General features: G+C 50.7%; 1 protein-coding gene across 1 annotated transcript in view; it reads left to right on the top strand.

Annotated features, from left to right (window-relative positions):
* Positions 1-21,144, top strand: part of DSCAM (DS cell adhesion molecule) — a 667,301-nt gene extending 646,157 nt beyond the window's left edge. Inside the window, exons 32-34 of the mRNA XM_031684569.2 lie at positions 3,734-3,931; positions 5,259-5,561; positions 20,189-21,144. Coding sequence (XP_031540429.2) covers positions 3,734-3,931; positions 5,259-5,561; positions 20,189-20,541 — 854 coding nt within the window. The 3' untranslated portion in view covers positions 20,542-21,144. The remainder of the gene's footprint in view (positions 1-3,733; positions 3,932-5,258; positions 5,562-20,188) is intronic.
* Positions 21,145-23,090: the final 1,946 nt, after the last annotated feature.

The raw sequence follows: 23,090 nt of genomic DNA, 5'->3' as shown, positions 1-23,090 counted from the left end.
CAGCAGCACTGGTGGTGGGTGATGTCCTCACCCCAGTCTCAGAGATGAAGGCAGTGGGCACATCGATGAGGTCACAGCCAGCGAGTAGTGAAACCGAATCAAACTCAGCTCACTCCCAAGCCCTGCTCTCAGCCCCTCCGAGCTGCCTCTAAACGGAGCTGACGCTTCTTAAAGGACATCTAGGAACATAATAGACTTAACATACATATTAAATAAGAAAAGCTGACGACATGGATTAAATCTTTTTTGTTGAAACTTTTAAAACAATGCATATTCTGTCCCCTCGGATGGTACCAGACATACTGCAGGAAAATACCTGATGGGGTGAAGACAGTCTGGTGTACAATAAGCCCTTGATGAATACTTGCTCATTAAATAATAGGGATGTTCAGGCCTGCCGGCTTCATCTTCTCTGCGAGACAACTGGTAATTCATCATGCAAATCCGCGGGCTCGGCATCTGTAAGACATGAAAAGCAACAGCAGAGACTAAAAGCAGATTAATACCATCGTCACAGTACACGTGGCATGTTTTATAACCTTATTATCCACAAAATCCTCTCTTATCCCAAGTTCAGGATAATTAAAATAATTTGATTCAATGAGCAGAAGCTTCATTCAGGTTCAGACCCAGGGCTGAAAGGCCAAGAGTTATTTATATCGCTCACCCTCTGTTCGTTGGCTGTTTAGCAAGCATGATGCCTCATCACTAAATTTTATTTATATTAGAATGCTGAGGACCCAAATAATACTTCCCACGCGGGGGTAGTAAACCCCAGCATTTATTTGATTAATGGATTTACCTGTAAGGTCCAAAAAGGAAGCCGCCGATGCCGTCCAAGTAACAGTTTTATTTGAGCTGTCTCAGAAAAGTTCAGTTTAGGTACAAAACAGCTCCCAAAAAATCTGATTATTAAAAAAAAAATGTGTCAACTCCTCAAATATTCTACCCACTGAGACAGCTTTGCCCCTACGATGCTTGCTTAGAGCAGAACGAACGGCAGGTAATACCATGGCCTCCATTCCCAGTGTTATCAGGCCGCTGGTAAAACTGTCCTCATCGAGGAAAAACAGGGGTCATGAACAAAATTAATGAGAAGGTTTCTGGCCTGAGTAGAGGCTGAAACTTGCAACTTGATCATGAAACTTTCCAAACAGGGTGATCTCGGCGGGAAAGGGCCATCAGCGTGAAAGCCGCGGCCCCACCACTGGTCGGCGAGCGCGGCAGGAGGAACGCAGTCCTGAGGGTTTGGGGAGTTTGAGGAAATTGTGTCCCTGAAGTGGGACTATCAGTTTGACCCCCTCTTTCACAAGCATCCATGCCAGGAGCAAACCTGATTCACAGCTGTAGTTATAAGAAGCTTAAAGAAGAATAAAAATGAGAACCCTCAAAACTTACGTAAGGGACTGGGTGGTTTTCTGGAAAAGATTCATTAGCATGTAAATAACAAGCTCCCCTGTTTAAGCTCCACTTACCGGCGGCAGCGCCTGGAGGGCACTTAGCCTCCACCCAGGCGAATGTTTTTCTATCTCTTTGAGGAGCTCTCGCCCAGCATTGCAGCAGAGAAACCCAATTATCATTCATACCTTGCTGTCCAGAGAGCTTGGTGTTCTAGCATAACTCATTTACATTCTAATCAAGGCAAAAAAAAAGTCTTCCAATAAAGTCTTCCGTGGAATTTTGCAAGTAACAGATGAATTATGTCTTAAAAATCAATGCCCCGGAGAATTATGCACGAAGGCGGTGCATTTTGATGACCCAGGAAATCTTAAAATATATTGATTTGGCTGCCATGTGAATGCCTCTCTCCAGGATTGTGGAATGATGGATTAGGTTCAAAGTCCAATAACTAGAAACTTGCAAAAAGGAAAATCCTCCATTTAAAAAGAAAGTCATTCCATGATGTTCAAGCGTCTGCCTCCCATGACCCAACGTGGAATTATAAACGAATGAGGGTCTGCAGACCCTGTACTAGGACACTTAAATGCCAGGGGTGAGGATGCTTACAGCCAAGCAATGGGTAATCTCTGAACCGACAGGTGGAGTCCTGAGCTCCATTTTTATCACTTAACAGCTGTGTCGTTTCTCCTCTCTGAGCTTCCATTGCCTCATCTGTGAGTGGCCCTGAGCTGTTCACCCAGGGGGCTCTCTGCCAGGGGTTGCAGCAGGCTCTGCGGGATGATCCAAGGATGTAACCCTTGCCCCCGTCCCCGGAGAGACTTTCAGGCTCATAAACACACATAACTGAGTCCGGGTAATAAGGCTACGGGCTGGCCCTCTCGGTTTTGTTCTTTTGAAATTCCATTATTAGTTAGCAGTCAGTAGAGGCTGCTGTGTTCAGAAGTGGCCCAATCATATTGAAATATTGTTACATAAAATTCCTCTGAAAAGCAGCAAATTCCAAAGTGGAAAAGAAGTATCTAGGACCTTATGTGGCCTTTGGGCTGGATCCCCAGAAAAATCATTCCAGGTAACTGAGCCTCTCCCCTTCTCTACAGAGTTCCAGAAAAGGCAAGATCGTCCACTCCAGTGTCCAACATTCTGTGCTGTTGGAACATCTTTTTTCTTAGCTCAGCAAGGAGTTGAGCTAAGAACCCAATCCACCCCATTGACCTGTTGTTTCTGGTTCCAGGTTTAGAGACCATGAAACCCATCTGGCTCCCGCCTCTGTTTCCAGAAACCTGTGTGTTTCTGAAGATGGTAGACCTGTGAGAGCCAGATACGCATTAACCCTTTGCTCTCCACACTGAATAACCCAAGTCTTTGTCCAAGTTCGGACAAGTCCATTGAAGAGATGCTACCATATGCAGAGAGATTAGAGATCTCTCTTACTCCTGCTCCAGGAACTTGCAATTTAGTTGCTGAATAAAAGGCAATGAGTAAATACAAGACAATACATTCAGGAGACACCTGCTTACTTTCCTGTAGCTGCTATAGCAAAATCCTACAAACTGGGTGGCTTAAAAGAACAGAAATTTGTTTTTGCACAGTTCTGCTAGCCAGAAGTCCAAAGTCAAAGCGTCAACAGGGCCATGCCCCCTCCGAAACCTGCAGGGGCGGACCCATCTCTGCCTCTTCCTAGTCTGTGGCAGTGGCCCGCAGTCTTGCAGGTGCCTCGGCCTGCAGCTGCCGCACTCCAGCCTCTGCCTCCATCACCCCACGGCTCCCTCCTTCCCAGTCTGTCTCCTTGTCTTGTGAGGACACCAGGCATGCTGGCTCCAGGGCCCACCTGACCCCAGTCTGACCTCATCTGAACTAATTACATCAGCAGTGACCCTATTTACAAGTGAGATGACAGTCTGAGGTACTGGGGATAGGATGTGCGCATCTCATCTAGGGGACACAGTTCAACCCATTCAAGGCAAAACCATAGAAGGGAAACCACCTTAGAGCGTATTTGGCCAAACTCCCTCCTTGGACAGAAGGTGGTGAGTCTCAGGAAGTGATATGAGGGGGTCATGAAACTATTCAAAGCCAAGAGCAAGACTCAAATCTGTAACTCCTGAGTCCAAATGGAACATTCTTTCCCTACAGGGCTGGGTTAAGTGTTTAGGTATCACATGAATGTTTCAGGCAGACCATAAGGGAAAGGGGCAGTCATGGAGGGCTTCCTGGAGGAAGCCACCTGCTGGATGGGTCACAGGGCTGGGCTGGGAGCACCCCACTCAGCACCTTGATCATGGCTCACCACCTGCCTAGAGACAAAGACAGACCCTGTTCTGGTTCCTTCCAGATCCCACCACTAGGAGGAACGCAAAGGCTGGGCCCACGGCGAGAAACCGGTACGCCAGCCAGTGGACCCTCAACAGACCCCACCCCACCGTGTCGACACACACCCTCACCACTGACTGGAGGCTGCCGACGCCCAGGGCCGCGGGGTCGATGGACAAGGAGAGTGACAGTTACAGCGTCAGCCCCTCACAAGACACAGGTAGGGTCTGCATGCCTCCTCCTCTCCTGGTATGAGCAAGGCCCACCCTGGGCCTCAGGGCCCCACCTATTCCCTTTCAAGGCCACTTTCAAATTGTTAGGTGCTTAACAGTTACCAATGCCACTGTACAGCAGTGGTGATGTCCAGGGCCTGGTGAATTCTGCAGACAGAACCAAGGGAATCTATTCTGCAGGCGTCCCGAATCTCAGACCCATGTGCTCTCCCCCCTTTTAGTTCCTGCCCTGCTGAGAGAAACACAGAAATGTCTAAATGTTCTCCCACATGGTTACAGTCATTCTGATTATACCCTGAGGGCGTCTGCCCCGCTGCCACCTCCAGAATGAAGACGCTGCACTTGAAGTTACATGACAAGGTCACGGCCCCCTCTCTAGGGAATGTGGCTGAGCCATTTGACTATTAAACAGGGGCTGATGACAAAGTAAGTCACCTCGTCTCTGCCAGCCACCAGCCAGATTTCACTGCGGAGAGAAGACAACCCGAGTGTAGCACTGGGTGACCCTCCCTCCCCAACCAAACTTTAAATTTTGAAAAGAAATTGTATCTCAACTTAATAGCTGCAGGGAGCTTGAATACTCGTTTTCTTCTGTTCTGGAGGATATACTTCAAAAATAGTCTTCCAGAGGTGGGGTGTCACCACGTACGTTTATTTTTATGCCAGTTACTTCTGTTACAAGAAGCTCAGAGTTCCACAGAGGTGACTTGAGAACTTTTTAGTGAGCTTAAAAGGCAGAGATTTGTCTGCCTGGCGGTTTTCTGGGCCCCAGAAATGGTGGCAGACACAAAGGAGGAGCCGGGGTCTGGGGACTTCTGCCCAGGGGCCAGTTTCCCTGCAGCTCATGGCTTCACGTCTGACCATCACTGCGTCTTCCCGCCACACGGAGGCCTGAGCAGCTGAGCGCAGAGCTCACGCCCTCTCCGCCGATGAAGGATGCTCTGGGGTCCGGGTGGACTCGCGAGACAGAGCAGGGAGGGGGACAATGCAGTTCATTTAGGCTAGCTCCCCGTTGTCTTATCTAGAAGCAGAACTTTGCCAGGGGAGTGTCTTCCTGATCCCAGGGCGTGTCCCAGGCTGGGGACATCTGACTCCAGGGATTCAGTTGACACCCTGAGGCCACTTTGCTGAGTCTCAAGAAGCTTGCCTCACGGTGACAAAGGCAGTCCTCAGACAAAGACCCAGGACTCCTGCAGGGTCACACAGTGACCCGGGACAGAGCGCCCTCAAGCCCCAGAGAGCCACTAGTCAGTGCAGACCTGGGCTGACAAACCCCCTGCCTTGTTTTCTCTCCCCCCACCGCCGCCCGCACAGATCGGGCGCGAAGCAGCATGGTCTCCACAGAAAGTGCCTCCTCCACGTACGAGGAGCTGGCCAGGGCCTACGAGCACGCCAAGATGGAGGAACAGCTGCGGCACGCCAAGTTCACCATCACGGAGTGCTTCATATCAGACACATCCTCCGAGCAGTTGACGGCAGGGACAAACGAGTACACAGACAGCCTGACCTCCAGCACCCCTTCAGAGTCGGGGATCTGCAGGTTCACTGCATCTCCCCCCAAACCTCAGGATGCAGGACGAGTGATGAACATGGCGGTTCCAAAGGCTCATCGGCCAGGTGAGACGAGACCGCGCGGACCACTGTCAAGGGAAGCGCGTCTTCCCAGCTCCCACTGGTCCTCTGTGAGAGCCCTTGGTGTTCTGTTTGCCCCATGCTGCGTGAAGAGCCATGCCCCCAAAGCACGCGGCAACAGCAATCACTGATTTTGTTTATGAGTCAGAAATTCAGCCTGGGCTTCGTGAGGATGCTCATCTCGGTTCCAGCAGTGTCACAGCGGGGTGCAGTTAGGGCTGCAGGAGCCACTTTCAGAATAGCTCACTCACTTAGAGGGTCGGTGCTGGGCGCAGCGTCCCTAAGGGGGCTTCTCCGCGAGGTGGTTTGTGCTTCCTCACGTCATGGTGACTCAGTTCTAGGAGCCAACGTCCCAAGAGACAGTGGAAACTGCCAGTTTCCTCAGGCAGGGCCTGGACACTGACCCATCACTTCTGCCCCAGGGAGCCCAGATTCTAGAGAGGGCGCTCTCCACCGCTCAGTGAGAGAAGCGTCAACAATGTGGGGGCCTGCGGGTTTCAGGAGAGCAGTCTCGCCAGTGAGCCAGCCTTTGGGACTTGGCTTCACAGAGTGACCCCAAGTGACTGTAAATAGCTAATGTTGGGAAAAGCAGTAGTTTGGTCTCTGCCTTGAGTATACTGAGTGTGTGGGTGGGAGCTGCCAACTCTAAGACCTGCGGGGCCTGGCAGATCATGTAAATGAGCGAAGAGGAAGGGGAGGGAGGTGGAGGGAGGGGTGGAGACGGGGGCAGTTCAAGAGTCAGTGACCATCTAGCGGAAGAGGACTCTAGCAGCTCCGCCAGCTGATCCCAAGTGGGGCCGAGGACGAGCGAGTTTCTCCAGAGAAGCAGAAATTTGGGTTTTAGATGGAGACTTGTAGTTTTTGAGTGTTTGCTCGGATATTTGCAAACCATCGTGTGGGGCGAATAAAGCACATCTTTAGGTCGGGTTCGCCCCACTGCAGCTGCGGCTGTGGGTCTCGTCTGAAGGATCGCTTTTTCTTCTTCGCCCTGAAATACCTGTCTGTAGACTTGGCTTCGTGCACCAGCCTATCCGTTCTTGTTGACTCCAGTTTTATTTCTCTCCTTGTCCCCATTTTCTGAACGACCATACAGGTTCCATTTCAAAAATTTATCTTCTTTTTAAATTACCAGGGTCCCTTTGGGGTTTATGGCATACGGCCAAGCGGCAATGAGCTTTATAAATGCATAAAAGTACATAAAATAAGAATTGTCTATCTGGCAACTAGTCTTCCAAACCGAGCCGAGATCCCTGCCCACAGGCAATAAAGAATGATGGCTTCATTTATTTCCATGCTGTCCCCCTCCTCGGGAAGGGGACGAGTCGTTACTTGTGGGTGTTTGCATTCAAGTACTGTTGGTTGTTGGCGTTTATTTGCAAGGCAGATGCAGAAAATGGAGGATAAATGCCATGGCTTTTTGTGGCTATGCAGCTTGAGGGCGAGGAAGGCCAGAGAGGAGAAAGGGTGCCTGTGGGCATGTTTAGTCTCGCTGGGCTGCAGTTGCCCCATCTGTGAAATGGGCGTCCCATCAGCGCCCGCCATCGGGGGCTTATGTGAGCTGTAGGTCGCCGGGGGCAGGCATCCCCAGCCTTAGTTGCTGCCTCCTTTACCTGTTGTCAGAGCTTCCACGGTGACTCCCATGATGCTCGCCAGACGTGCTGCCGGCCCCCCGTCTCCTTCCTTCTTTGGTTTATTGACCTCCCGTGGCCACTGATTGCTGGAGAGCATCCACCTCATTTGTGGGCCACCCAGTCTGTCCTTCATGCTGCCATCAGAGGCACGGGCCACACCCCTGGCAGAGAATGAGCCCCTGGGTCAAATGTCCGTCCTGCGCACAGACCTCGACATCATTAAAGTCTGCTTTCTTTGGATGGCGTGTCGTTCAACTCATTTTGAAAAAAATGTGTGAGCGAGTCCCATGACATTGTTGCCCGGATCCGCCAGAACAGAAAGATCACAGCTAAGTGAGATACTAAAGACTGTCTTAAGATTCTATTTAGACTAAAATGGTTTTATATCTTTAGGGCTGAGTAAGTTTTTAAATCCATGTGACTTCCAATGCCGACAGACTTTGTTTTGTCTGCTCTAGAGGGCTGTATTATTATTGGACGTTTGATATGCTTTTAGAAAACTAGTTCTTCCTTCTGGAAGCGTTTGTTTTGCTCCTTTACAACAGAACAGAGTTTAGCACGGGGCGCGAGACCCCGGGTCACCGTTTCCCATCCTGCTGGCTGGAGGCTGTGCCCCGGCCAGCAGTTCCCTGAGCGGGGCTCTCGCACCAGTCTTACCTGCAGCTCCTTGTGTTCTGCATGCTGTCAGTCGTCCAGATCTCTGGATTCCTTCTCCTCGCCATCAATTCTCCTTCTTCTGTGATCTTTTTTTTTTCCTTTACAGTCTCACGCTTTTAAATTCTCTGTGAATAGGGATTAAGTTAAATGAACTTGGCCAGTTTGTGGCTTTGGAAAAATAGGAAACGTATCTTAGTTACCTCCGTATTTCTCTCCTGGAGTCTAGCAGACACCTGTCAGCAGGGTGAGTGCTCAAGAAATATTTTTAACTGACTTAATGGTGCTGAACATAGACTCCTAACACTGTGTCTGATACATACTTGGTGCTTCATAAACGCTATTGAATAAATGAATGTATCATGATTGTGATGATGACAAGGTTGGCCAATAGGTTCACATACTGCAATGGTTAGAAACTTTGAGGAAAATGCGAGAGTATCTTTAGGTCTATGCCCTCTTCCAGCCTAACTTGAAACAAAGGGATTTATTTTCTATTCTTGGTCTGAAGTCGAAAGGGAATCTCTTCCGCAGATGGGGAAGAGCTCGCCATGAAATGTGGACAGCTCATACCAAGGCAGGCGTCAGAATCCAGCTTTAGATTTTTAACAACACCTGAATTTTTAATCAGCTGCCTTTCTAGGACTAGTGGGTTTTAAATACAATACCAGTCATGTGATTTGTTTTCTTCCCTAAGGCGAGACTCTTTCCATCTTTAAAAACAAAAATAGTAAACAAACAAACAAAACTGTTCCCCTGAGAAATAGCTGGAAGGTTTAGCAGCTTCTTTTCCTCTGGTCAAGGTGGCTCTGATGCTCTGGCAGCCATCCCCCTCTTGGTTTCGGGGAGCACCTGGAGCCAGCGCCTCACGGTCTTGGGTTACTGCTCCTTCCTTATTCATGACGCTTATCCTGTGCAGTCGAGCTGCCACTGCAGGGAGCTGCTCAAATCAATTTAAAGCTTCAAATACGCAACCTAATACAGCCTGGCCCCGCCAGCAACAGGGGAAGCGCCCTCCCGTGAGATCTCTGCACTTAGACCCCGGGACCCCAGCTTTAAACACCTGCACCTCAGCCCGCAGCCCCGCCGCCACGAACGCGGCTGAGGTGTTCCAGCTGGAAGTGGCCACCGCCTGCCGCCAACTTGCTGCTTCTCTGAACAACCAGTTACGCAAAGCAGTTTGGAATTTTAATTTTAGGATCCAGTCGTCCCATCCCTCATGCTCTTCTGGGTGTGTGTGTTTAACAGAAGAGAAGAGAGAGGAGTGAGAGGCAGCCGCCCCCCCCCCCCGGAGGCCCAGCGGACCTCTGCTCAGGTCACACCCCCACAAAGGCTGGCCTTGCTCTCAGCTGTCCTTGTGACGTGCTCTTCTCCCCTTGAAGCCTGCGTGGCTCTCCTGTTGGCTCATGAATCAGAATGATCCACAGAGCTTCACTGCCAAGTGACCCCCTGCCCTACCTGCGTCTCCCTCACCACCTGAGGACTTGAGCTCCGCTCCTGGCAGGTAAACGGGAGCAGGGCTCCCACCTCAGGACCCAAGTGTCACACCCCTTCCCTTCAAGCAAGAATATTCCTTCTTTCTTTTTCTCCTTGGGTTGGGGGCTGCCCCCACCCCCATGAGGGGCTTACATCCTCCTTCTCTTCTTGGCACATCGTTAAAATTCAATTTTGAAATTTCTATCATGAACGTGATTCCAAGAGCTACGGCAAGGGTCTCATGTGCAACTATCTTGGATGCCTGCACACACAGTCACTCACACACACGCATGCGCGCACACCGCATGCTGCTCCCCTCGCCCTCAGTGTGCACTTCCTGGCGCCCATTCCAAGACTGGCCCTGCATTCAGAGCTGGGGAGTCAACGGTAGGCAAGATTCACAAACACCCCACTTGGAAGGAGCTTATATTCCTGGGGGGTGCCAGACACTAACCCAGTAAACAGGTAACATCTTTTCGGATCATGGTCGGTGCTGGGAAGAGAAGTAAACAGAGGAGGGGGGTGAAGTCTGGCGGGAGGTGTTTTGGAGACGGGAGTGGAGACGTGAGTGATCGACAGTCGCGGGGGGCCGGGGGGGAGAGGAGCCCCTGAGGGCCAGTGGTCCAGGCTGAGGGAGGAGCGGAGAGAAAGGCGGATAGTAATGAACTTGGCATCCCCACACAGAAGGGGAGCTCCCTCTGAGCTGCCAAAAGTGAAACTTTCTAACAGTCCCATCTAAAGTTAGAAGTTAAACTTAGAAGGACCTGGGGCCATGAAGCGCCTTTGAATATTGCTACTCATGCAGCTCTAGGTTGACCTAAACATTTGAATGTGCCCATTCCAGCTGGCTTCCTGCTAGAAAACCAAGCTTCCCCGATGTGCGCTGGCAATTTTGTCTTCTTAAGGACCCATCTGTAATTTTAGTCTGTTCTTTGTCGATGTCCCCCAGACACATAAAGCGATGGCAGGACTTGTTGCGAGGGTCCCAGGCTTGGAACTGTCAGCCCGCCTGCCTGTCGCACCCGCCTGCTTACAGCCCCGAAGCCCCGAGCCGACTTCGTGCTCCCGCTGTTCTATTGCTGCGGCCCCAGCTACACGGAGATTTGCTCTCTCATTCTCTTTTTTAAAAATATTTTTATTGAAGTATAGTCAGTTTACAATGTTGTATCAATTTCTGGTGTACAGCACAGGACTTCAGTCATATAGGGACATACATTTATTTGTTTTCGTGTGCTTTTTAACCATAAGTTACTATAAGATATTGACTATAGCTCCCTGTGCTACACAGTATAAACTCATTGCTTATCTAGTTTATACATAGTAGTCAGTGTCTGCAAACCTCAAACCCCCAGTTCCTCCCTTCCCACCCCCACCTTTCATTCCGACCACCTTTGCCGCGGCTCCTGAGCCTGCAGGCGGCTTGCTGTTTCCCTCAGCTGATGTATCGAGGTTCAGCTCCCATTGCTGGGGAAGGTGGTGGAAGGTGAGGAGGGGGCCTGGGCCGTGACGAAGGGCAGGATGACCACCTGTGTCCTGTGTGACCAGAAGGCAGCTCTGGACTCCAGGGCGGCGTGTGGATGCCCAGCAGAGGCTCACCGCCTGCCTGCAAGTGCGCTGCATCTCCAGATGCCCCGTCCAAACACAAGTGTAATACACCCTCTTACTCAACTCACCTCTAGCGAGTATCTTCTCTGTAAAAGATGCCACTCCAGGTATCACCCTAAGACATCAGAGGCATGAAGCCAACCCTCTAGCAGGCTCCTTATTTTAACCAGAATAGCATGTAGTGCCGTAGACAGAAGACCAAGGGTCCCAAAGACACAAGACAGAAAATCGAGGCGGTCCGAGAAACAAGACAAAGCCCAGCTTATGGAAGACAGGGGCTCCCCCCCCCCCCACAGCCCGGTGGGATGTCACGATAAGCCGGAGCAACCTGAAGGTCCTGAGAAGGTACAGAAGGAAGGAAGTAGAGCGCAGAGGGCGGCCTCTCACCGCGGTCCCGCGTGGGTGCGGCTGGCGCCAAGCTCCATCGCGTCCTGCTCCCAGGCGGGGACGCAGCAAACCGGGATTCAAGCAATGTAGTCCAGCTCCTCGTGTTGAAGTCCCTTCTGTGGGGCGCAGCTCAGTGGCAGAGCGCATGCTTGGCACGCACAAGGTCCTGGGTTCAATCCCCAGTCCCTTCATTAAAAAAAAGTTTTTTAAAATTCCTTCCTTGCCTACCCACTGCTTTCTGGGTAGAGACCTCGGGGGCTCTTGGTAGGCCGGCTTCGTCCTCCTCGACATCTGACCCATGCTTTCCGAGTTCCGACTCTCTGGCCTCCTAAACATTGATTTCCCCTGCCTGGAATCCTCTCTCCAGCTCACTCAGTCCTCCTCTGGGTGACACGCAGGGTGATCGAGATGGGGCTGCCAGCCTCGTGGCTGAGCAGGTACAAGTCCCCCCCGGCGTCCTCCTCGGGGCACTCAGTGTGTGGGTCCCGGGGCATCTCACATGGGAGCTAGAGCTGGCTTTGACCCTCATGGACCCTTCCCCACCAGGAGCTCCGAAATCCCCACCGGCGAGTTCTCCGCTTGCCCACATTCTGAGCAGATTTTCCAATCCCACTTTTTATTCAGAAAGACTCAATTTCAGAAGAATGGAGCGCACACCAAGCACAAAGGCCCGCTGCATACCTCAGTGTAGTTTCCAGAGTTCACCAGCGAGGGAGGGGGAGGATCACACCAACGAGCTCTTAAAAATGCACGGAGTCTGCCCGGGACGAGCCAAGAGCGGTAGCAGAGCCCGCGGACACGGACCTCGATATCCATCTCACATTACTTATTTAGAGTTTTTCCTGGGGGCCGTTTGGGAGTGAAGATGCATTTACCGAGAGAGGTCTGCTTACAGGTTTTCATTACCAGGCTGCAACATTAATATTAAACTGGAAAAGTGTTAGATCCTGTCAGCCTCCGGCGTGGGCGGACGCCACACTCCCCTCTGTGACGGGCTCTTCGATACTGTAGTGTCTTTGCCAGTCTGATCTCTGTGGTTTTTATGGAAATTGCTAGAACTCGAGGAAGCATCCTTGGCTTCTCACTTTTGCACCAGTATCCAACTCCATCCAAGCAGAGATCGCAGACCTTGTTAGAAGTTGATGAAAGTTCCTTTTGATGTGTCCCCGGAGGAGACGGAAGCCCATGGGGACGCTGCTGCATTTCCACTCTGCGCGACGTTTTGTGAACGCATGCACCTGTCTGCACGGTTGCTGACTAACCAGGAATTGCACCGCAGAGGGGAGGCTGTTGCCACGCCCCCTGGGATTTTAGGCTCCCAGAAATGCATTTGTTCGTTCCTTACTTATCCCCATTCCTAACGCAGAGGTGCCTGACCCGTTCTCACAGGCCAGATAGTTCAGTGCCTAAGAAAGATTCTTTTGGGCTTAAAGGCTTTCTCTGGAAATCATCATGCCTGTTTCCCTTGACTAGAGATGAGAACTGAAACGCGAAGGGGTCACAGAACTCCTGGAGGCAGAGGGAGGCAAAGCTCAGCCGTCTCCCACCCGTGCCCCTCTCGTTGCTCTAAGCCCCCACCTCGTCAGGTAAGGCCAGGCTCGGACCTTCTAACTGCTGCTCCATCGGGCCAGTCCCTTACTTTCTCCCCTAAAGAACTGAGGCCATAATTCCTTGTGGTCTAGAAGAGGCAGAGGGGTACTGTTCCTTCTTCTAATTGAACCTGACACTTTTCAAGGAAAATTAAAGTGAAATAAAGATCCACTTGGAGTTAGGAACTTGGATCATCTAAACCAGGTTTTCTCGACAGGAGCGCCATTAATAATCAGGATGGGGTGATTCTTTTGGGCAGTGGTGGTGCGGGGCTGGCCTGTGCCTTGTGTGATGTTGACCAGTGGGCCCCTGGCCTCTGTCTAGAAGCCAGTAGCAGCCGTCTCACCAACCCTGACATCCAAAGAAGCCCTCAGACATGGCCACATGCCCCCCGGGGGGCAAAATTGCTCTCAGCTGAGACTATTCTAGACCGAAGACGTTCTTTCCCCAGTGGCAGGTGGCAGAGCCTGAGCCAGACTCAGGGAATGTGCATCTACAACAGGCTTTCTGAAATGACCCATTGCTCGTTCTGTCTCAGTATTGACTTTGCCAGTCGTCTTCCGAAGCTAAAACTCATTCAAGCCTTGCATGTGGGTCTGAATAGAAAGTTCAGGACATTCTGCTTTCCTGATAGGAAGGAGGAGTCTCCTGGTTTTCAGCAAAAAGAGGCATGTTTGATACAGTAGTTTTCACATAAGCAGGCTGAGCAGGGCTGGAAGGTCCCCCTGCCGGAGAGCGGCTAGCTCTGAGCGTGGATCTGCTGATGGATGTGGGACGGCCGGGGTATCCGTGCTGGTTCAGGGCTGGAGGCCAGGCACCAGTGAGCAAAGCGGTTAGGGACAGAGAGAGGAATCGATGCTGACTTCAGTCTGAATTTTGGGGGATATTAATGGCACCGAAGGTTCCCAGAAGGCAGTGACAGGAGGATGAGAAATGGACCATTACGTCAAATAATAAGGCATAACATGGAAATAATAACTAAATCACCTGCCATTCTTCCAGGCATGAGTCAGAGCAGGGCCTGGGCTCTGGCAGGCTGTGGCAAATGGTGCGACTTGCGGGCTAGGGAGGCACGCTCTCCAGAAAGTCTAGGGAGAACCCCTTCCTGGTCTCTTCCTCTCTTCCAGCTTCTGCTGGCTCTGATGGGCCTTGGCTCGTGGCCACATCCCTCCAACCTCTGCCTCCACCCTACATGGCCTCCTCCCCTCTTTGTGTCTCAAGTCTCCCTCTGCTTTTTAAAGAATAGGGTCACTTGCCATTGGACTCAGGGCCCACCTTCAATTCAGGTGATCTGATCTCAAGATCCTTTACTTAATTACATCTAGAAAGAGCCTTTCTCCAAATAAAGTCACGTTCACAGATTCTGAGGGTCAGGATGTGGACCTGTCTTGGGGGGGGCACTAATCAACCCATAAAAGACAGAAAATAAGGTCAAAAGAAAAGTTCTCAACTTATTCCCCTGGCAGATCTGCAGCCCATAACTGCAGACCCACTGAGATGGGAGGCGTCCGCCGGTGAGACTTCCACGTGCGTCTGATAACTAAGTCCTCACCTCTGCCCTCCGCGGTGGGCTCCGCGCTTAGTCCCACTTTATGAGTGAGGAAACTGAGCCCAGACTTACACCAGCCATTGCAGTGCGGCGGTGTCGTCCGGACTCCTCTTAGTCATCACTGTCAGAAGCATTGTTCAGCCTCTCCCGTGAAAAACAGGCAGATGCGGGGCAGGGAGGGTGAGAAAAGCCCGTGCGCCCTGTGTCTGCCTGTTTCACGCGGGAGAGATTGTCACCGCAGTGTCTCACTTCAGTTCTCTGTCCAGCGTCACCCGGGCACGGCTGTCTCGGCGTCTGTAGACGTCCAAAGAACACACGATAGACAGACGATTCGAGAACCCAGCCTCCGCACTGGCACTGGGAGTAGCACAAAGGATGGGAGTTTAATGGCCGTAAAATGCCTCTACTGAGCAGCACTCCCCACCGACTCTTCTGGCGCTTTCTCCCGCCTGAGTGCATGAATTATTAAGAGAGCTCGCTTGCAGAATTCACACAGTTGAAAGGGCTACTTTGGGCGCTAATCAAAAAACGTACACTGTTGAAAGGAGCTAATTAGAGCCTCATACGACTTAATAGCTTTGCGTGAAAAAACGGATCTCTCGGAGACACTGAGTATTAAGGGGTGCTAGGCAGACGCGCCACAAGCAAACGTGGACGCCCTTGGGTGTAAAGATGTGGTGCTGAGCTTCTCTCCATGATTAAGGATTTCCAGCTCTCACTGAGCTTTCCCAGCTGCCGTCACCACCTCGATCACTCGGTGTGAAGTGAGAGCCCCTGCAGGCAGTGGGCAGCCCACGTGGGCTCCAGTGGTGTAGGAGAACCACAAACACCTCTGTTCCATCCAGTCTGACACCTGAGCATCCTGCAAGCCAGCTGAGGCCAAGATGCTGTTGCCTTTTCGGGGCTTAACAAGCCCTGTTCATTCAGTGGGGAGTTGCTGGGCTAGAGACGCCTTCCTAAATCTGTGGATTACAGACAGGTCAAGTGCTCGGGGTTCAGCTGAGTCTCAGAAGCAGCATACGGCTCTCCGGGCTCTCTTGACCTATGTTTTAAAATAACCCTGGAGATAAATGCCTTCCACATTTTCTCAATCATTTGAACAAAATGATTGTAAAAATAATATTAGTTATGTAAATAAATAAAGAGCAAATTAATCTAATTTGTTTATTGGACTTAGACTAAAGACAGATCATTGCTTTTAGGAAATTGGATTTATAAAAATCCACAAATTTCGAAATCGGTAAGTTAGGGTGTACAGATTCATATACAAAAAAATATTCTTCACACTACGAAAGAATTTTTCAGTTTATTTTTAATGACATCTCTGTTAATGCTTTCATGATATTTGTTTGTAAACAATTACCCCTCGAGAGGGAAGGTTGAAGAGTGTACATCACTCCCATAAACAAAGACACGTAATTTTCAATGCCGTCATGAAGTGCTTTAGGGACATAAGGTTTTGCTTTTAAATATTGAATACTTTTCCTTTTCAAGACTAAAGCTAATACACAAAGCAAGCAGACGAGACCTTCAACCCTGGAGTCTGTAATGATAACCTTAATGCCACCATTCTTTCTAAGCCGAAGTCCAGGTATATCACGTTACCAAAACCCATTTCACAATAACGCCAAGTCACATCATTTCTTCCTCTAAGAGTGTTGCAGCCAAACTATTGCCAAGGAGTTTGTTACTGGGTTTTCCTTTGGTCCAGATCACTGTATGAAGCCGCCGTTGAGTCGGAGTGTCTGTGATTTCAGTGAGCCAGATCCCAGACGTCGCTGGGGCCCTTTTAGTGAAATACATGCAGAAAAAATTAATAAAATCCTACCATTACTCACTACCGCTTGGCGGGTCACAGACATTCTGAGAAAGCCAGCAGGAAAATGCTAAGTGGGTTCCTGCCTCGTAAATCCCCAGTGACACCGCAGTGGGATGCAAGGACACAGACGTCAGCTTGGTAAACTTCCCCAGAATGAAGTCATCGTTCCTCGTACCCTGGGAGGAGAATAAATCTGAAGAGAAGTCAAGCATTTTGAAGATTCTTGTGCTCACTCAAACTGTGCGTGTGCATTTTTCGTAGTTTCTCAGCCTGTCTTGCTTTTGTTTCTGGTTCTCCTATACCTCTGAGCAGTCTCTCCCTTCTGCTTAAACGGTTATTGCCATTCCGTGAGTCAGCTTGAATTTTCAGAAGCTCTGGGGTTTCAGCTACTGTCTGAACTCCACTACTTTGTTAGCGCAGCCAGCCAGGGGCAGCCCTGCCCGGCACGGGAGGGCCCTTGCCCCCCCCAAAAGGCCCGGCTGAGGCAGGTGTGAGCAACAGTGAGGAAAGCAGGGAACATTCTGAAGCAAAGGAACCTGGAATTGCCAGTTATTCTAGAGTCAGAAAGTGAAGGAATGAGTTCTGCCTTAGACGTGCCCACTGGATAGCTCCTCTGGGGTGTCCCCACCCACGTCTAACTCAGCATGTCCGAACCAAAACCATTCTCTTTTTCCACCAAAATAAGATCTTTCTCCTGGCAGTTCTTCGTAGGGAATGAGCAGTCCATCCAGTTCCCTAAGCTTGAAGCCCGGCAGGGAGTCATCCCTGCCCCTCCCTCCCTTCCCCCGGCCCCGCCTGTCCTTAGTTCTGCGGCCAGCACCCTGCGCCGCCTCCGCCCTCATGGTTTCCCTCCCTCTCACTTCCCGTGGACGTCCTCCCAGCGCAGACCATCGTCCTGGCTCCCCCGCCTGCGCATCCTCCTACCTCGGCTCTTGACTCCGGGACTATAAGCCCCCAACCTGTCTTCTCACCACAGCTGCTCCCCAGGTATGACACAAGGGAGGGACAGGTGAGCCAAGGTGGTGAGGCTCTCAGCCCCCACCATGACCAGGAAGATCCCCCTGCGTTCACCCCAGCGTGCTGCACAAATACCCCTTGTCTGCATGCATCTCGAAGTGAGGCCGGTGGGATGCACTGGGCTGCGGGATGATCACAGTCTATTCCAAAAGTGCCCGAGGGTCGGATCCAGGCTTCAGTCCACCTCAAACCTGGGGGATGTCGTTTGCAACCTGTGTCCAGCAGCTGGGCCCTGATTGCACTCATGCATTACGGGGGGCTGATGAGATGTGTTAAAGCCTTGAACCAGGGTCGTAAAGATGGTAACGAAAAGGAAGCAAGAGATATTTTGCAAGTACAAGTAACCTGGAGAGGGAGGTGTCAGTGAGAGCACTGAGGATTCGAGTATTAATTTCTGGGAAGATGAGGATGGCTTTTTAAAAGATAGGGAGAAAAAGGCACTTGGGGATGAGTTTGGGAGTCTGGGTAGGCCTTCATTAACTGGGTTGGTAGACTGGCATTTAAAATTCATGATGGGCATTCATGTAGAAATATCTAGCAAAGCATCTGAAATTCAAGTCTAGGGCTCAGGAGAGAAAGCAAAATGGAAAAGATGGATATGAGAGCTATTCATAATGGGATGATGATGCAGCTCCTGGAGGGCTGAGCACAGGCTACTGGGAAAACCCTGTCTTAGAGGATGGATGGAGGGCAGGGTCCAGAAAAGGAGAGTGACAGGTGGCAGTCAGAGATGTAGGAAGAGATGTGGGAGTGCACAGTGCCGTGGAAGCTGGGGGCCCAAGAACAAAAGATCAACGGTGTGAAATGTAGGGGCTACAAGTCGGTGAGGACCAAGAAGAAACCACTGAATGTGACAATTAGAGGTCATAGTTGAATCAGGACATAATTATGCTATTTTACCTTTGCAGACATTGTGCCCTGTGCTTTCTGATGGCATGATACTTTATTAACAAGCCCTAATTATAGATATAAATTAATGAACATAGGATAGAAAGTGTTATGAGTGTAAGTAAAGGTGATATAATCATTAAATTTTGTTATTTTTTCAAACTCAAAAAATAAAAAAAGAAGTCATAGTTGAACTTCAAAAGAACAGTTTCAGTAGTTGATGGTGATGGCAGCTGTGCCAGTTGATTTTCCAAGAAGCAGATGCCAAGACAGATCAGCTCTGCAGGGGATTGGGGGTGGGGGCAGACTCTTGTGCAGAATAAAGAAAGAGGTAGCAGTGTTACTGAACTCAGGTTCTGCTGCTTTTTGTTCAAGAATCCCACACTGAGAGACAAGTATTAGGTAAAAGGAAAGACAGCTTTACTGAGGAAGCTGACAGTCCTGGGAAGAAGGTGGACTCATGTCCCAAAGAACCAGCTCCCCCTTCTCCAGCTTTTGCTGGGAGATTCTGTAGGGAAAAGAGGAAGGAGCTCTGTGCTGAGGAGAGGGTCTGGGGTCTGTGATCAGCTGGTGGACAGTCTTCTGATCGGCTGCTGGTGAGTCAGCAGCATCAGCATTCTGATTCCACCTGGTCTGGAGTCTACATGCTGGTGGGCAGCATACAGTTAACTTCCACCTGGTGTGGGTTTTAGTATCTGGAAAACAGCTCAAAGGATATGGCTCAGAATATTATCTAAATTCTTGAGGAGAAACTAAAGGTCCTTCACTTTTGTTTAATGACTAAACTATTCTTATTTTGTCTTGCTTGACTATTTTCCTTTCTTTCTGCATTTTCTTATTTTTCTGATTAAATATGTCTTTTGGAACTCAGGGAAGGCCTAGAAGGCTAAAGATTTTCTATAAACAAGAGGCAGGCAGAGAACATAGTGGGGAGGGGGGCGGTCTGTCCCAGGAAGGCCCCACAGGGTTCGGCTTAGTTACAGCAGGAGCAGGCAAGGAGGGTCCACAGACCATGACGCAGGTGTGACACCTGTGAGAGGAGAAAGGGAGGGAAGGAGTGGGCAGGGGGACCCTCGGTGGCAAGACCCTGCTGAGGAGGCTGCAGCCTGCAGCTGGGACGATGGAGATGCCCTGAGCAAATCCCTCATGGAGAAATCCTGCCCCAGGCGGGGGACGGGCGTCAGGAGACCCTGTCATGTCAGGCAGTGCAGGGAGCAGCCCCGAGGACAGACAGCCTCGGCGTCCAGGGCCACAGCTGGAGTCTGCTCGCCAGCCTCTCACCCCACAGTGGGTTCTCCTGAAGAGGGTGCCTTTGTCTGGGACCATGGATGCCAGAGTGAGTGGTCCTGAGAAGGAAGCAGAAACCCTAATACTTAGGTCTAAGCCGTTCTTGCCTCTCGGTACATGGCACTAACTGAAACAGGAGAGGTACGAGCCATTTAGCAGGCAGGCAAAGCACAGCAGGGAGGCCGCGTGCTCTCCGGGTCCACCAAAAGCAGTCGTGGAAGCCGTGACTAAGTGGCGGTCCAGGCTGCACGGCCCGGGGAAGTGCTGAGGCTCGAGCCGGCCCTCCACCCTCTGTTCCTCAGCATCTGTGCCCCCCTCCCTGAGCCCCGCGCTCTGCCGAGCACCTGCCGCCACACGCGGGGTTCGGTCTAGCGGTTGATACCCAGTGTGCGCTGTTGCCTTCGATGCATGTGTTTCTTCCCCTGGTGGGGTTTCAAAGGCTCTTGTGACCTCTCTTGCTCTGGTTCAACTCTGACGTTTAAGAGCTTAACTGAATGTGCCATAGAAAAGCCAGCTCTTCCTGTGTCCGGTGGGAGAGCCATGAGGACGATGGCGGGCAGGAGCTCTGACCAGGGGCCTCGGGACTTGCACGCAGGGGCTGTGACAGTCCCACCTCTAAACCCTGAGCGGCCCACCACGCGTGCCCAGGGGCCCCCGGCGCCCACTTACTACGTGAAGATGCCGACTCACCCTGTGTGTCTTTTTCCAGGCGACCTCATACATTTGCCTCCCTACCTTCGAATGGACTTCTTGTTGAACCGAAGTGGTCCAGGCACCAGCAGGGACCTGAGTTTAGGGCAGGCGTGCTTGGAGCCTCAGAAAAGTCGGACCCTGAAGCGCCCCACGGTCCTCGAGCCCATCCCCATGGAAGCCGCCGCCTCCACGTCCTCCGCCCGGGAGGGACAGCAGTGGCAGCAGGGGGCCGTGGCCACATTACCTCAGCGGGAAGGGGCGGAGCTGGGACAGGCGGCCAAAATGAGCAGCTCCCAGGAATCCCTGCTGGACTCGCGGGGCCACTTGAAAGGCAACAATCCCTACGCAAAATCCTACACCTTGGTATAACAGACAGCGTGGCTGGACAGCGGTTGTACATACGATTTAAAGAATTCAATCAAAGCTACCTTTTTTTTACGGAATTCCAATATTTATAATGAAAGAAAATTGCCAAAATATATTAAAAAAAAAAAAAAGAGAAAATACTGAAAAACCACAGACAGTGCAAAGACTCTCCTGCTTTTTTTCTGTCTGAGTGTGAGCTCCATCCGCCTGGGCATCTGATTTTTTGGGAAAGAGTCCAGTTTTATGATCTTCACAGGCTATTGCATTTTTACTGATTTTCTACAAAGTGCATGGGGGACTCATTAAACCTTCTGACTGGAGGTTCTATCACACAGATTCAAGAGAGAAAACAGGAAAAAAATTTACCCGCTTTGTGAATTTACAGGGGACATTGATTTGGGGGCGGGGCAGCTTTAGTCTCGTTTGCACACCTGTCTTTCCCGTTAGAAGCGGGGTCCTCAGTTTGACCTTCTTCTGTTGTTAACTTAGGATGAGTGGCGTCAGTGAAGGGGTGGGGGGGTCAATTTGGTTTTCTTTTTGGTTTATTTTTTAATTTAATGAGATACTCTTTGCATTTTGTCTAAGCGAAATAAAAAAGAAAAGGTGGTTGGCCTTTATTTCCATGTCTGCTTCTCTCGTCTCCTGCTGATCACTGGGTCGCCTTCCCATGGATGCTGTGTCTGCAAACAGCAGGGCTGAACCCAGAGCAGAGAGGGTACCGAGATCCCGAGCGGCCCAGGATGGCGGGGAGGGGCCCAGAAGGTGCGCCCGGTCCCAGTCTTAACGAGGGGCTGGCGTGTATCCTAACCCCGCCCCCACGTGCTGCCCTTGTCTCCAGTGACGCCTGGCCGTCTGGCTCGACCAGGGGTTGGCAGGCTAGGGCCTGCGGGACAATCCAGCCCACCATCGTTGATATAAATGCAATTTTATTAGAACAGTCATGCACACCACTGGCATTCTGTCTGTGGCCATTTCGTGCCATGATGGTGGCGTTGAGTAGTTACAGTGGAGATAGTCTGGCCTTCAAAGCTGGAACTATTTAGCCTCTGACCTTTTATAGAAAAAGTCAGCAGACCCCTACTCTAGAGTCCCTCCCGCAGCTGGAGGAAAGAAGATTGGCCCAAGAGAAGTTCAGGCGCCCTGCCCTCAGGGGCCTGTCCTGCCACCACTGGGACTGGGGTCTAAATGAGCAACAGCCCTTCCTGATGGACGTCACCTCCGCCCCACTCCTCTGCACCCAGAGAAGGCGAGTCCACAGCGAGTCCAGAGTGAGTGATGCTCCTCTGAGACCTAACTTTCTCCTCTTTCCTCTGTTTAAATTATTCACCACATGGCTCATCCTAATGGGGGACTTACTCTTAAATTGTATGAACTGCGCCCTTCTTCCCATGACCCTCTCATGGGGTGCTTTAGAAAGAGCACATAATCCTCGCATGGCCCCCACTCCCAGGCCAGACTCTCTCAGGTCTCTTGTCAGGGCTTTGGCATTGACTGGAAACCTTGACCGAGTCGCCCAGGTAGCAGACTGCACAAACACCTCCTCTTCCTTCACATCTGCAGGCTCCCCTCTAAGCCCTCAGCATGGGCTGGGGCCAGTTACTGCCACATGGGACATGTTGGAAACATTTTCCTGTCCTCTCTCTCTCTCCCTCCTTCTGTCCTCCTCTCCTTCCATCCCCCTTTTCCATCATTTCTTCCTTCCATTTCTTTTCCAGGCAAGCCCATTTGCCTCCATGGATGCAGTGACACCGAGCATGTCTGCACAGCAGGTCCAGGACCGTGTCAGGACCACCAGCTGGCACTGACATTAGATAACTCCATGGATGTGAAGTGGTCTTTTTCTTGCCATGGCTTCAGCATTCATGTTGACAGCTTATTCTCTGCATCCCCACCGATTCTCACAGGCTTTTTTAATGCAAAGAAATAAAATGCTACTTTTCGGCAGGGGGGAATAAAGTGCTGTCTTTCATCAGTCTAAAACTTCTATATTCTCCAAACTTAGACGTTTACCTTTTATTTCAATTTCTATCTCAAGCTGTGCAAAAATAAAAAATTCCACCTCATGTATGCCTCTGGAATGGATTGTTTTCAATAATACTGCCTTGAAAATGCTCTTTTAAATGAGTTTGACATGTAAGCACTGTATCCAAAAGTCCACCCTACCACTCAGGAAGGGGCTTATTATACACATCCACAAAGAGATCCAGGTGTGCAGAGTAAAGGGGCACAGAGTATTTAAAAGACCATTATTGAGAGCAGTAATACTTCTCCTCTGGAATTCTGCCATCTCTAATCTGACTTATAACGCCTTTCAAAGGTCATCTTACTAGCCTGAGTCTGCAACCATATTGCTGTATCTTAGAGTGGTGAAAGCCAGATAAATTCTTTCCCTTCTGGCCAAAATCTCTAGGGTCAATGGACAATATCTATTGGGTCAATGGACTGGGTCTCTGAGGCATCCATCTGGCTGGCAGTCTGAAAAACATCCTTCTTCCTGAAGTGAGTGAGGTCTTCTGTTACCCCTCAGCCAGACTACAGCACTCGACACTGGT

Source organism: Vicugna pacos, chromosome 1 (genome assembly GCF_048564905.1).
Source record: "Vicugna pacos chromosome 1, VicPac4, whole genome shotgun sequence".
Classification (NCBI taxonomy): Eukaryota; Metazoa; Chordata; class Mammalia; order Artiodactyla; family Camelidae; genus Vicugna; species Vicugna pacos.
Note: the sequence above shows the minus strand (reverse complement) of the source record. Positions and strands in the feature narration are given on the sequence as shown.